The sequence below is a fragment of the Ranitomeya imitator genome, chromosome 4 (assembly GCF_032444005.1).
Source record: "Ranitomeya imitator isolate aRanImi1 chromosome 4, aRanImi1.pri, whole genome shotgun sequence".
NCBI classification, from domain to species: domain Eukaryota; kingdom Metazoa; phylum Chordata; class Amphibia; order Anura; family Dendrobatidae; genus Ranitomeya; species Ranitomeya imitator.
In genome coordinates this window covers 271,505,211-271,518,622 of record NC_091285.1, presented here as the reverse complement: position 1 = coordinate 271,518,622, position 13,412 = coordinate 271,505,211, and the positions used below count along the sequence as shown (strand labels likewise).

General features: G+C 41.7%; 1 protein-coding gene across 4 annotated transcripts in view; it reads right to left on the bottom strand.

Moving 5' to 3' along the window:
- Window positions 1-13,412, bottom strand: part of PTPRR (protein tyrosine phosphatase receptor type R) — a 419,872-nt gene that overhangs the window by 26,769 nt on the left and 379,691 nt on the right. For all 4 annotated transcript variants that reach the window (XM_069764605.1, XM_069764606.1, XM_069764607.1 and 1 more), the window contains one exon: window positions 13,097-13,254. In XM_069764605.1, coding sequence (XP_069620706.1) covers window positions 13,097-13,254 — 158 coding nt within the window. The remainder of the gene's footprint in view (window positions 1-13,096; window positions 13,255-13,412) is intronic.

Here is a 13,412-nt window from a genome sequence, read left to right as displayed (position 1 = left end):
GTCCTTATTATCAGTAACTATCAGGTCATTCCGTGTGCTCTTAACCACCAGGTCCATTATTGTCCTGACCACCAGGTCATAACAGTGTACTCCAAATTACTTGAGAGCTGGCTGGACCACTAACCCGGAGGACACAGCACCCCGGCTAGGGATTGTACTTGAAAGACCGTGAGGAAATGTGTGAAAACTGCGCCTTGTTGTGTCCTCAGATTTATTTATTGCGTCACCTGTCCTGCACTACAACCATTACCATCACTTTTAACCCTATAGCTGCCCTGGGGCTTAGCTCTACCCGTGGAGAGCTGTACCAACTCTGATGTGTCACCAACTGCCCAGATGGATTTGAACTGCAGCGGTGGCCATCTTCTTATTGACGAACACCACGGGTGGCATCACGAACAAATCCCCTATAAACTTTATTCACCTTTAATTGACTTTTATTGGATGCCCAGGGCCACGGACAGGGTCGCTGCTGCCGTAACCACCCCCTTAAGAACCATCAGACCCGGCCCGAGTACTCCACGGCTCTAGCGGGCGCTCCACTGCGATTTTACTCGCACACTGAATATGCCCAAAAAAATAAACACTGATGTGACTGCCCAATAGAGTAACACTGGGCCAAGTGCTATGTGATTTTTTCTCGCATAGCACTCGCCCGTATTCTACGATAGTGTGACATCAGCCTTACAACCAGTACCAGTGATTCTGTGATTGAGGAACACTAACATCCACTCCCTAGAACCTTTGCAGGTGATTCTGTGATTCAGGAGAACTAATTCAAACAATTAGAACGTGGGCCAGTAATTACAGTACGTGATTTAGAAGCAATAATTTGCACTAGTAGAATAAGTGCCAGTAATACGAAGCTCTCATTCCCACAATTAGAACCGGTGCCAGTTTATGTTATTCAGCAACAATAACTTCCACTAGGAGAACCTGTGCCAGTGATTCTGTAGCACTAATTCCCACCAACAGAACCTGTGCCAGTGATTCTGTGATTCTGGAGCACTAATTCCCACCACTAGGAGAACCCGTGCCAGTGATTCTGTTATTCTGAAGCACTATTTCCCACGAGCAGAACCCGTGTAAATGATTCTTTGAATCAGGAACACTAAATTTCACCACTAGTACCAGTGTCAGTGATTCTGTTATTTTGGAGCAATAACTACCATCACTAAAATTAGTACTACGGTACTTTGTATATAGTATCTCTGGACTTTTTGGTGCTGCATGTGGATTTTCAAGGTGACAGAACACTAATTTCAATGATCAGCAGACATCTCCAGGAGTATCTTGTTTATAAAGGTCCCATGCTCATGAATAAATCACATGCATAAAGCCTATAGATGTAGACATGGAGTCTCTGTAGTTCAACATTACAGGTCCAAAGGCACTCAGTTTGCTGCCACAAGATTCTCTGTGAGGCAATGATTCTTGTGCAAACTATTTTGGACTGTAGCATGCAATGAAATATGCCATCATTTTTTTTTCTTTTGTGTTGTGGTCCCATAGTAGTCTTTAAACCTCATTACACAAATCTATAGCATATACATCTGTATTTTGTCTCTCTGACTGGGCCATATACAAAAGAGGAGACTCATTTGCATACAATCTTCTTAGTTATATCAACTTAATCTTGTTTTACTATACATTTAAGTGAGATGTAACAGTACACATACATTTTATGCTCCCTAACTTTGCATTTTCTACATATACAGGGCTCCTTCTGCACAATAAAGCATTGATTTTCAGGCAAGCATATTGACAGCATTTAGGGAATTGCTACAGCAACTTAGAACACATGATATGATCCTACAATCAAATGCTTAAAGTGAATTGTACTGTATGTATTGCAGAATTATACTTGTCTGCATGAATGCTTTCTCATTGATCATCATTTAATATCAATGATAAAACAACAATACATTTAAAAACATGTGACTTAGGGCTTGCTCAGATGAATATTATAAGTCTATGTGCTGTCCGTATGCAGAGCAAACAGAACACTGACCAATCAAAGTCAATGGTGTAACTTACATGAATATTTCTACACAAGGACTGATGGTCTGCATGCAAAGAAAAATAGAGAGAAGAACCCAGACAACCGAACCATGGACAGCCAGGCAGAAACCAAAGCCAGGAATTTATATCAAAAGATGCCTTTATTATTATTTATTATTTCCTTCGTCCCTGACGAATTTCCCCTGACGAAGGAAATTGTCCGAAACGCGCGTCGGGGTGCGCTATTACAGGACGAGGTGACCCTTAAAGGTATATACCAGTATTTTTCTTGAGTCCCTTCCTGCACATGCACTTTTTGGAACATACAAACATATGGTTTGTTTGTTCATTTATTGCACTGGATACAATTGATTTTGAAATGGATATATGCAATTGGTTTTTTTTGGCACACCGCACTTTATATAATAGATTTTGGTGTGAATTCAGGAAATCTTGTGCACAGCACAATGCACTTTATAGGTTTTAAGGTGAAGATATGTATTTTTTGTGCACAGCACATTGTTTTATAAAGATTTTTTTTATAAGTTATGACACTTTGTTTTTACCTCGTAAGGGACTTTTTTTGTTATTGGGTCTGCCATTAGGATGTTATGAAATGTCCTGTTTTGCGTACAGATTTATTGTTTTTAGATTATTTTTTTTTAAATTGTTGCCACAAGGATTATATAATAAAGGCATATTTTGATATAAATTCCTGGCTTTGGTTTCTGCCTGGCTGTCCATGGTTCGGTTGTTTGGGTTCTTCTCTCTGTCCGGTGGTGATAGCCACCAACTTACATAGAGCACCGTGAATAGTTGATAAATTTTGACTACGGTATATATAAAAGGATTTTCTTCAGTGATTTGTGGTGTTTTTGTGTTTTAATATTATATGCAAAGAAAAATGCAGCATGCACTAGTCTTATCTGATCTGCTTTTTGGATCAGATTCATTAATTTAACTCATTGGATGCATTTAAAAAATGTATAACGGATTTTTTTTAATGAATTGAGCGCAATTATTGACATAGAAAACTGTATTTTGCCTATTATATTTTAAGTTGTTGTATAAGGCCGGCGTCACACTTGCGAGTTTTACGGACGTAAGAGCGCAGAATCTACGTCCGTAAAACTCGCAAAAAATACGGCACAATTATTCTCTATGCCCCTGCTCCTATTTGCCGTATTTTACTGATCAGTATTATACGGCTTTCTACGGCCGTACAAAATCGCAGCATGCTGCGTTTGTCACCGTACTGCGCAAGAAATACGCCAATGAAAGTCTATAGAAGCGTGAAAAATACGGATTACACACGGACAAGCAGTGTGACTTGCGAGAAATACGCAGCGCTGTTAGAGAGAAAAGCCGGCAATTCAGTGCGGTGTACAGTAAAATCACACTGACAGCTTACAGTAGAATAGGTAGAATAAATGTGTACACATAGAATAGGTATATATATATATATATGTCAGTGAGACACATATATGTATATATATTAATATTTATTCCAGCGCTAGACAGCTTGAAAGCCGGTAATTCAATTACCGGCTTTTTCCTTCTCCTTCCTAAAACCCGACATGATTTGAGACATGGTTTACATACAGTAAACCATGTCTTCTCTCCATTTTTTTTGCAGATTCCACACTACTAATGTCAGTAGTGTGTATCTGCAAAATTTGGCTGTTCTAGCTCTTAAAATAAAGGGTTAAATGGCGGAAAAAATTGGCGTGGGCTCCCGCGCAATTTTCTCCGCCAGAGTAGTAAAGCCAGTGACTGAGGGAAGATATATTAATAGCCTGGAGAGGGTCCACGGTTATTGGCCCCCCCCTGGCTAAAAATATCTGCCCCCAGCCACCCCAGAAAAGGCACATCTGGAAGATGCGCCTATTCTGGCACTTGGCCACTCTCTTCCCATTTCCGTGTAGCGGTGGGATATGGGGTAATGAAGGGTTAATGCCACCTTGCTATTGTAAGGTGACATTAAGCCTAATTAATAATGGAGAGGCGTCAATTATGACACCTATCCATTATTAATCCAATACTAGTAAAGGGTTAAATAAAACACAAACACATTTTTTAAAATTATTTTAATGAAATAAAAACAATGGTTGTTGCAGTATTTTATTCAACGCCCAATCAAGTCACTGAAGACCCTCGTTCTGTGAGTAAAAAAACATAATAAACCAACAATATACTTACCCTCCGCAGATCTGTAACGTCCAACGATGTAAATCCTTCTGAAGGGGTTAAAACATTTTGCAGCAAGGAGCTGTGCTAATGCAGGCTGCTCCTCGCTGCAAAACCCCAGGGAATGAGGCTAAAAGTAGATCAATGATCTATATTTAGCTTCATTTGCGGTGAGGCGCCCTCTGCTGGCTGTTCATAGATCGTGGGAAATTACCTAGAAAGCCAGGGAGCTTTCTAGGTAATTTCCCACGATCTATGAACAGCCAGCAGAGGGCGCCTCACCGCAAATTAAGCTAAATATAGATCATTGATCTATTTTTAGCCTCATTCCCTGGGGTTTTGCAGCGAGGAGCAGCCTGCATTAGCACAGCTCCTTGCTGCAAAATGTTTTAACCCCTTCAGAAGGATTTACATCGTTGGACGTTACAGATCTGCGGAGGGTAAGTATATTGTTGGTTTATTATGTTTTTTTACTCACAGAACGAGGGTCTTCAGTGACTGGATTGGGCGTTGAATAAAATACTGCAACAACCATTGTTTTTATTTCATTAAAATAATTTTAAAAAATGTGTTTGTGTTTTATTTAACCCTTTACTAGTATTGGATTAATAATGGATAGGTGTCATAATTGACGCCTCTCCATTATTAATTAGGCTTAATGTCACCTTACAATAGCAAGGTGGCATTAACCCTTCATTACCCCATATCCCACCGCTACACGGGAATGGGAAGAGAGTGGCCAAGTGCCAGAATAGGCGCATCTTCCAGATGTGCCTTTTCTGGGGTGGCTGGGGGCAGATATTTTTAGCCAGGGGGGGGCCAATAACCGTGGACCCTCTCCAGGCTATTAATATCTTCCCTCAGTCACTGGCTTTACTACTCTGGCGGAGAAAATTTGGGAGCCAGGGAGCTTTCTAGGTAATTTCCCACGATCTATGAACAGCCAGCAGAGGGCGCCTCACCGCAAATGAAGCTAAATATAGATCATTGATCTATTTTTAGCCTCATTCCCTGGGGTTTTGCAGCGAGGAGCAGCCTGCATTAGCACAGCTCCTTGCTGCAAAATGTTTTAACCCCTTCAGAAGGATTTACATCGTTGGACGTTACAGATCTGCGGAGGGTAAGTATATTGTTGGTTTATTATGTTTTTTTACTCACAGAACGAGGGTCTTCAGTGACTGGATTGGGCGTTGAATAAAATACTGCAACAACCATTGTTTTTATTTCATTAAAATAATTTTAAAAAATGTGTTTGTGTTTTATTTAACCCTTTACTAGTATTGGATTAATAATGGATAGGTGTCATAATTGACGCCTCTCCATTATTAATTAGGCTTAATGTCACCTTACAATAGCAAGGTGGCATTAACCCTTCATTACCCCATATCCCACCGCTACACGGGAATGGGAAGAGAGTGGCCAAGTGCCAGAATAGGCGCATCTTCCAGATGTGCCTTTTCTGGGGTGGCTGGGGGCAGATATTTTTAGCCAGGGGGGGGCCAATAACCGTGGACCCTCTCCAGGCTATTAATATCTTCCCTCAGTCACTGGCTTTACTACTCTGGCGGAGAAAATTTGGGAGCCAGGGAGCTTTCTAGGTAATTTCCCACGATCTATGAACAGCCAGCAGAGGGCGCCTCACCGCAAATGAAGCTAAATATAGATCATTGATCTATTTTTAGCCTCATTCCCTGGGGTTTTGCAGCGAGGAGCAGCCTGCATTAGCACAGCTCCTTGCTGCAAAATGTTTTAACCCCTTCAGAAGGATTTACATCGTTGGACGTTACAGATCTGCGGAGGGTAAGTATATTGTTGGTTTATTATGTTTTTTTACTCACAGAACGAGGGTCTTCAGTGACTGGATTGGGCGTTGAATAAAATACTGCAACAACCATTGTTTTTATTTCATTAAAATAATTTTAAAAAATGTGTTTGTGTTTTATTTAACCCTTTACTAGTATTGGATTAATAATGGATAGGTGTCATAATTGACGCCTCTCCATTATTAATTAGGCTTAATGTCACCTTACAATAGCAAGGTGGCATTAACCCTTCATTACCCCATATCCCACCGCTACACGGGAATGGGAAGAGAGTGGCCAAGTGCCAGAATAGGCGCATCTTCCAGATGTGCCTTTTCTGGGGTGGCTGGGGGCAGATATTTTTAGCCAGGGGGGGGCCAATAACCGTGGACCCTCTCCAGGCTATTAATATCTTCCCTCAGTCACTGGCTTTACTACTCTGGCGGAGAAAATTGCGCGGGAGCCCACGCCAATTTTTTCCGCCATTTAACCCTTTATTTTAAGAGCTAGAACGGCCAAATTTTGCAGATACACACTACTGACATTAGTAGTGTGGAATCTGCAAAAAAAATGGAGAGAAGACATGGTTTACTGTATGTAAACCATGTCTCAAATCATGTCGGGTTTTAGGAAGGAGAAGGAAAAAGCCGGTAATTGAATTACCGGCTTTCAAGCTGTCTAGCGCTGGAATAAATATTAATATATATACATATATGTGTCTCACTGACATATATATATATATATACCTATTCTATGTGTACACATTTATTCTACCTATTCTACTGTAAGCTGTCAGTGTGATTTTACTGTACACCGCACTGAATTACCGGCTCTTCTCTCTAATATATGTGTCTACTGACACACATATATATATATATATATATATATATACATATATATATATATATATATATATATATATATAGACAGTATATATATATTTTCTTTTCTTTTTGGGACACATGGATCACTTCTATAGCGGTATGTTGGTTTTGCAAGCCTGCGAGAAAACCACGCAGTACGGATGCCATACGGATTACATACGGAGGATGCCATGCGCAAAAAACGCTGACACACCCTGCCTACGGAGGAGCTACGGACCACTTTTTTCGGGACTTTTCAGCGTATTACGGCCGTAATATACGGACCGTATTGTTTTACGCTGTGTGTGACGCCGGCCTAAAACAGATCCCATACAGATGTAAAAACTGACATAAGAATGGCATATGGATGACACACTGACAGATGAATGACAACACAGATGAAAAATCATCCATAATTTTCTTTTCATGAAGCATCATCCATATTTTTCATGTGCTCATCTGAGCTTAGCCATAGGCTACATTGACGCATCCTTTTCAGTTTTTATGTCAATTGTCAAATGTTTTTCTTTCATGTGTCATCTGTGTTTCATCTGTATTGCATCCGTTTTTATAGCACCCTTTAGAAATAACTGAAGAGGAGGTAAACTGCCCGAACGTGACTTAGCATTAAATCAGTTAAAACCGGAAAAAACATGGATGGAAATCTCAGGTAAGGAAATGTCTTCCGTTTTTCATTGGCTTTTGCAAGTCCCCAGGAAACATAAATCCATTCCTAAAGGGAATCTGTCACCAGTTTCTCTCTACCCCATCTGAGAGCAGAATGATGTAGGGACAGAAATCCTGATTCCTCCGATGTGTCACTTACTGGTCTACTCGCTGCAATTTTGATAAATTCACTGTTTTCTCTGCAACAAGTCCAGCTGTTCTCTAATGCCGAGCTCTCTATAACCCCACACACACCACTGATTGCACTGATTGGCATCTTTCTGTGCACACTGTACAATGGCAGCAAGTTTCTAATGACTACGTGACATGAGACAACTAGTCCTCTAGTGATAATCACTTTCTGATAAAACACCGATTTTATTGAAAGTACAGAAAGCAGCCCAGTAAGTGACACATCTCGGGAAACAGGTTCTATGTTTCTACAATATGCTGCTCCCAGATTAAATAGCAACAATCTGATGACAGATGTATTTTAAGGCTGTGCAACTACAATGTGTTCTTTGCTGCAAAGTTCCAAAAATGGAGAGACAATTGTGCTGCGCTGTGAATGGAATACACCCTATGTGTGTATGGTTCAAATAAAATGTATGGGTTTAAAAAACAGACAGCACATTGATGTGTATTCACTGTTTTAAGGCTGGTTTCACACTTACGCTTGGCTGGTCTGCATATGGCTGTGCACATCCTCCCTTAAGCTCTGCCTACTTCCGCATGTGTCTTGCATCGTCCTGCGTACCTATCTTTAACATTGGGTACGGCGGACATGTCACAACGCTGCATGCGGACGCACTCACATACAACGCATGCCCCTGCGTACCCAATGTTAACGATAGGTACGCAGGACGACACAAGACGCATGCGGAAGTAGGCGGAGCTTAAGGGAGGATGTGCGCAGCCATACGCAGACCAGCCAAGCGCAAGTGTGTACTTAGCCTAATACAGCTCTATCTTTCACAAACTGTACATCATACCATATTAGTATAGCACACAAATCACATAAAATAGTACTAACACATGGCCACACATACTGAAGCTGTTGCTTGTAATAATTTTGGCTATGAGTAATTTGGGCACATGGAAACTCTTTTTGCCCCTCTGCCACAATTACAATGGCCTTTCTAGAAATAGAATTAGAACTAGACTATAAAACAGAAAATGCCAATGTACAGTCTTTATACACGTGTATTAATTTATTTTAGATCACACCTAAACAAGTCAAATGCATCTATTTGTGTACATACAGGCAATATCTAAGAATACATAGTAACATTAAACAAAACATAAAATATATACTAAAATCTAAAGTAGTTTTCACCTCTGGACAGCATTTTAATATAGAAACCATCATAAAAAATTGAGTAACTTAAGGTAACTTTGGAAATACTGTGTCAAAGTCACTGGTGTAAGGTAGTAGAGGGGAGATATGTGTCACTGCACTTAATGTCTTCAGTGATATGAAACCAGAGTATTTTCCTCCAGCACACTACGTGATGTGAGGGTTAAGTTAAAGTTGCATAATGGGCTGGTTTCATGTGGACCTTCATAGAGCGGGTGGGAGGAGGTCCACTTTATCTCCACTTGTAGAGCTGCCATAATCTGTGTGATGTCATGATCATATGGTCAGTCACATGATGGAAAGAGTCACATGGTTTGGGATTTAAGTAAATGGGCTCTACAGGCCGTCTGGGGTCAGCAAGACTGGAGAGAGGAGTCTTTAGTGGCATTGTGGCTTGTCGAGCACAGACTGAACCTGTGTTGCTCTAGAGTGCCACCAGCAACGTATGGACTGAGTTGCTGCATTTAGTTTTCTTTCGTGTTGGTGGAGAGCCCGCTAGGACCGTGGGGTACTCCGTACCGGGCCTGTTCTTAAAGGGGACGTGTCCCGGTCCGTGGCCCTGGGCGTCCAATAAAATGTGAATGGGGAATAAAGTTTATGAAAGTTATTATTCATGACGCCACCTGTGGTACTCAGCAAATGTAAGTTGTTAGCCGACGCTGCTTGAGGAGACCGCTGGGGCTGATGATGATTCAGCAGAGTTGGTACAGCTCTCCACAGGCAGAGCTTTAGTCTAGGGCACTTAGATTGTAATATGGTGGTGATGGCAGTTGTGGTGGCTGTGGTGCAGGTTGAATGGCGCAGTAAATAAGTGAGGACAAAGTGGGGTGCAGTTTCCAATGCTTTACTCACAGTTCTTAGTTGCCCCAGCCGGTGTGCTGTGTCCTCCAGGTTTGTGGTTCAGCCAGCTCTCTAGCAATTTCGGTGCACTTTCCAGAACCCTCTTTCTATGTTCCTTTCTCGTGCGTTCTCTCTGTGCTGGCTTCGCCTCTCCTGCCCTGTGCCTGCCACACAGTGACCCAAGCCAACGGTCTTGTTGGGCGGTTTGCACTGAATCCCCCTGGATCCTATATGGCTGCCTTTTCAGCGAATATGTGCAGATGTGGCTGTGGCACATACAGATACCACAGCCTCCAGTTAGCTAGCTGAGTCCTCAGTATCTCCAATAGAATGGGGCCGGTCCCCTAACTGTGACCTGGCCCCTCCACCGACCATGCCGATGGATATGTGCCCCACAGATGGATCTCTCACTATCCGTGCCCTTAGGACCCCTTCTGTCCTTCTGGGAGCTTCCTTCTGCTTCTCCCTCTCACTTCTCTCTGTCAGGAGCTACAAACCCTCACATCTGCTCTACTACCCTGCTCTCTCAATCTCCCTAGCTTTCCCTCCTAATTATCTCCTCCCCTACCCTACCTACCCAACCCACTCCTCCAACAACCTTTCCTATCCAGCCTGGGATGAGGCCTTCCTCCCTTAGAGTATGCCCTGGTGCCCTGACTGAATTGTCTAATGTTGGATGCAGGTGTAGGGTTCTGTGCAGTGCCCCCTCCTTACTTAAGAGCGGAATACCATACCTCTGGGTGAGGTGCAGTACTCTGTAGTGACTGGACCCTCAAGGGCACCACATTGGTTTATGCCGCCTTAAAGTAAACCAACGAGGATTTAGAGACAGTGTTCCCATTTTTCTACCTCCGTATACCGCCACGAGAGTTGAACTACCACAATACATTACATTTAGTCCTGAGGTATACAGCTTATATTAAAATCCAGGGCTGCATTCACAATTTTCCTACCAGGACTGAGAAGAGGCCTGTAGGTCCTGCTACCACTGTCGTCATAGCCTCATTTTCCGTTTCCTGATATGCATAAACAGATGCTTCTCACAAAATTAGAATATCATCAAAAAATTAATTAATTTCAGTTCTTAAATACAAAAAAGTGAAAGTAATATATTATATAGAGTCATTACAAACAGAGTGATCTATTTCAAGTGTTTATTTCTGTTAATGTTGATGATTATGGCTTACAGGTAATGAAAACCCAAAAGTCATTATCTCAGTAAATTGGAATACTTTATAACACCAGCTTGAAAAATGACTTTAACATCTGAAAAGTTGTCCTACTGAAATGTATGCTCAGTAAGTGCACTCAATACTTGGTCAGGGCTTTGCATCAATTACTGCATCAATGCAGCGTGACATGGTGTCAATGAGCCTGTGGCACTGCTGAGTTGTTATGGAAGCCCAGGTTGCTTTGATAGCAGCCTTCAGCTCATCTGCATTGTTGGGTCTGGTGTCTCTCATCTTCCTCTTAACAATACCCCAAAGATTCTCTATGGTGTTAAGGTCAGGCGAGTTTGCTGGCCAATCAAGCACAGTGATACTGTTGTTTTTAAAGCCGGTATTGGTAATTTTGGCAGTGTGGACAGGTGCCAAGTCCTACTGAAGAATTAAATTTCCTTCTCCAAAAAGATTGTCAGCAGAGGGAAGCATGAAGTGCTCTAAAATTTCCTGGTAGACGGCTGTGCTGACTTTGGTCTTGATAAAACACAGTGGACTTACAGCAACAGATGACATGGCTCCCCAAACCATCACTGACTGTGGAAACTTTACACTAGACCTCAAGCAGCTTGGAATGTGTGCCTCTCCCTTCTTCCTCTAGACTCTTTGACCTTGATTTCCAAATGAAATGCAAAATTTATTTTTCATCTGAAAACAACACCTTGGACCACTGAGCAACAGTCCAGTTCTTTTTCTCTTTGGCCCAGGTAAGACACTTCTGGCATTGTCTATTAGTCATGAGTGGCTTGACACAAGGAATGCGACACTTGTAGTCCATGTCCTGGATACGTCTGTGTGTGTGGTGGCTCTTGAAGCAATGACTCCAGCAGCAATCCACTCCTTGTGAATCTCCCCAAAATTTTTGAATGGCCTTTTCTTAACAAATATGTCTAAAAATGAACCATACGGCGCTGCTTAGTTGCTCCAGGTGAATAAGCAGCAAATATATGAACGAAATCACTCCCAATCGTCCCAGAAGTGGTTAATTAAAGAAAACTATATGTGATATTTGCGCTAAGTTCACCTATATGAAGCCATAAATAGTTAAATTACTAAGAAATGATGAAGGAGTCAGTGACTCTGAAACGCGTAGGATTAGTTGGTCCTGTGTGCTATTCGTAGCTCCGTAGCTTTGCAGCTGGTCACGTGTACACATCACGTGACTGTGACGTCACACAAGGTCCTGCACCTTGTCGGCTTCAGCTCCATACTAGCGGCCGCCACTGCCTGTGCACGGCAGTTACCAAGCTCTGGGGGAGTACGCTAGTCACCGGCCGGGACAGCGTCTCCTATACTACTTTTTGCTCTGCAACATATTGGATATTTTTGGAACAGAGATTCAGAGAAGGCTTCAGATACCAACCTTTCAGCACATGAGTGAAGGACCTTCCCGCATGTCAGCACTGGACACAGATTTCCTATTCTTTGATATTAAGGTAAACACATTTTGTTAATCAAAGTCCTGTATGGGGAACCTTGTTTATGACATTTCTTAGTATTTTAACTATTTATGGCTTCATATAGGTGAACTTAGCGCAAATATCACATATAGTTTCCTTTTCTTAACAATCCTTTCAAGGCTGTGGTTATCCCGGTTGCTTGTGCACCTTTTTCTACCACATTTTCCTTCCACTTCTTTCCATTAATATGCTTGGATATAGCACTCTGTGAACAGCCAGCTCCTTTAGCAATGAACTTTCCCTCCTTGTGGAGTGTGTCAATTACTGCCTTCTGGACATCTGTCAAGTGAGCGGTCTTCCCCATGATTGTGGAGCCTACTGAAACAGACTAAGGGACCTTTTTAAATGCTTAGGAAGCATTTTTAGGTGTTTTTGTCAATTATTTTAATTTACCAAGATAATGACTTTTGAGTTTTCATTGGCTGTAAGCCATAATCATCAACATTAATAGAAATAAACACTGGAAATAAATTACGCTATTTGTAATGACTCTACATAATATATGAGTTTCATTTTGTATTGAAGAACTGAAATAAATTAACTTTTTGATGATATTCTAATTTTGTGAGAACCACCTGCATATGAATAAAAAGAGGCACCCAGCTTTTGAGGGTGTGGATGCAGTACCCAAAGGCTCATGTAGAATGGGCATTATAGAGACACTGACATAATTACTTAATGAATTGATATAGATCAATACCTGCAGTGTACGACCACCGGACCTCTGCCATTAAAAGTTTTACTGTCATCTTCCACATCCAGCATGAGTTGAAGGAGAGGCTGAGCACTGTCTGGAGTCTTATGGTCAGGCCATGAAGTGTACCAGTAATGTTTCACAATGCGTGACTGGCTTCCTTGCTGAAAAAAATAGCAACAGAACCTTTAGAAGTCTTGAAAAAAGGGGTAAAAAATTAATGATGTGACATATATTCTATATCGTCCTCTGCTACCTACCCACTAGTATGCTTGCCGGTGGCAAAGGTGGAAAATTGTAACCTCCATTTGGTAGTACTAAT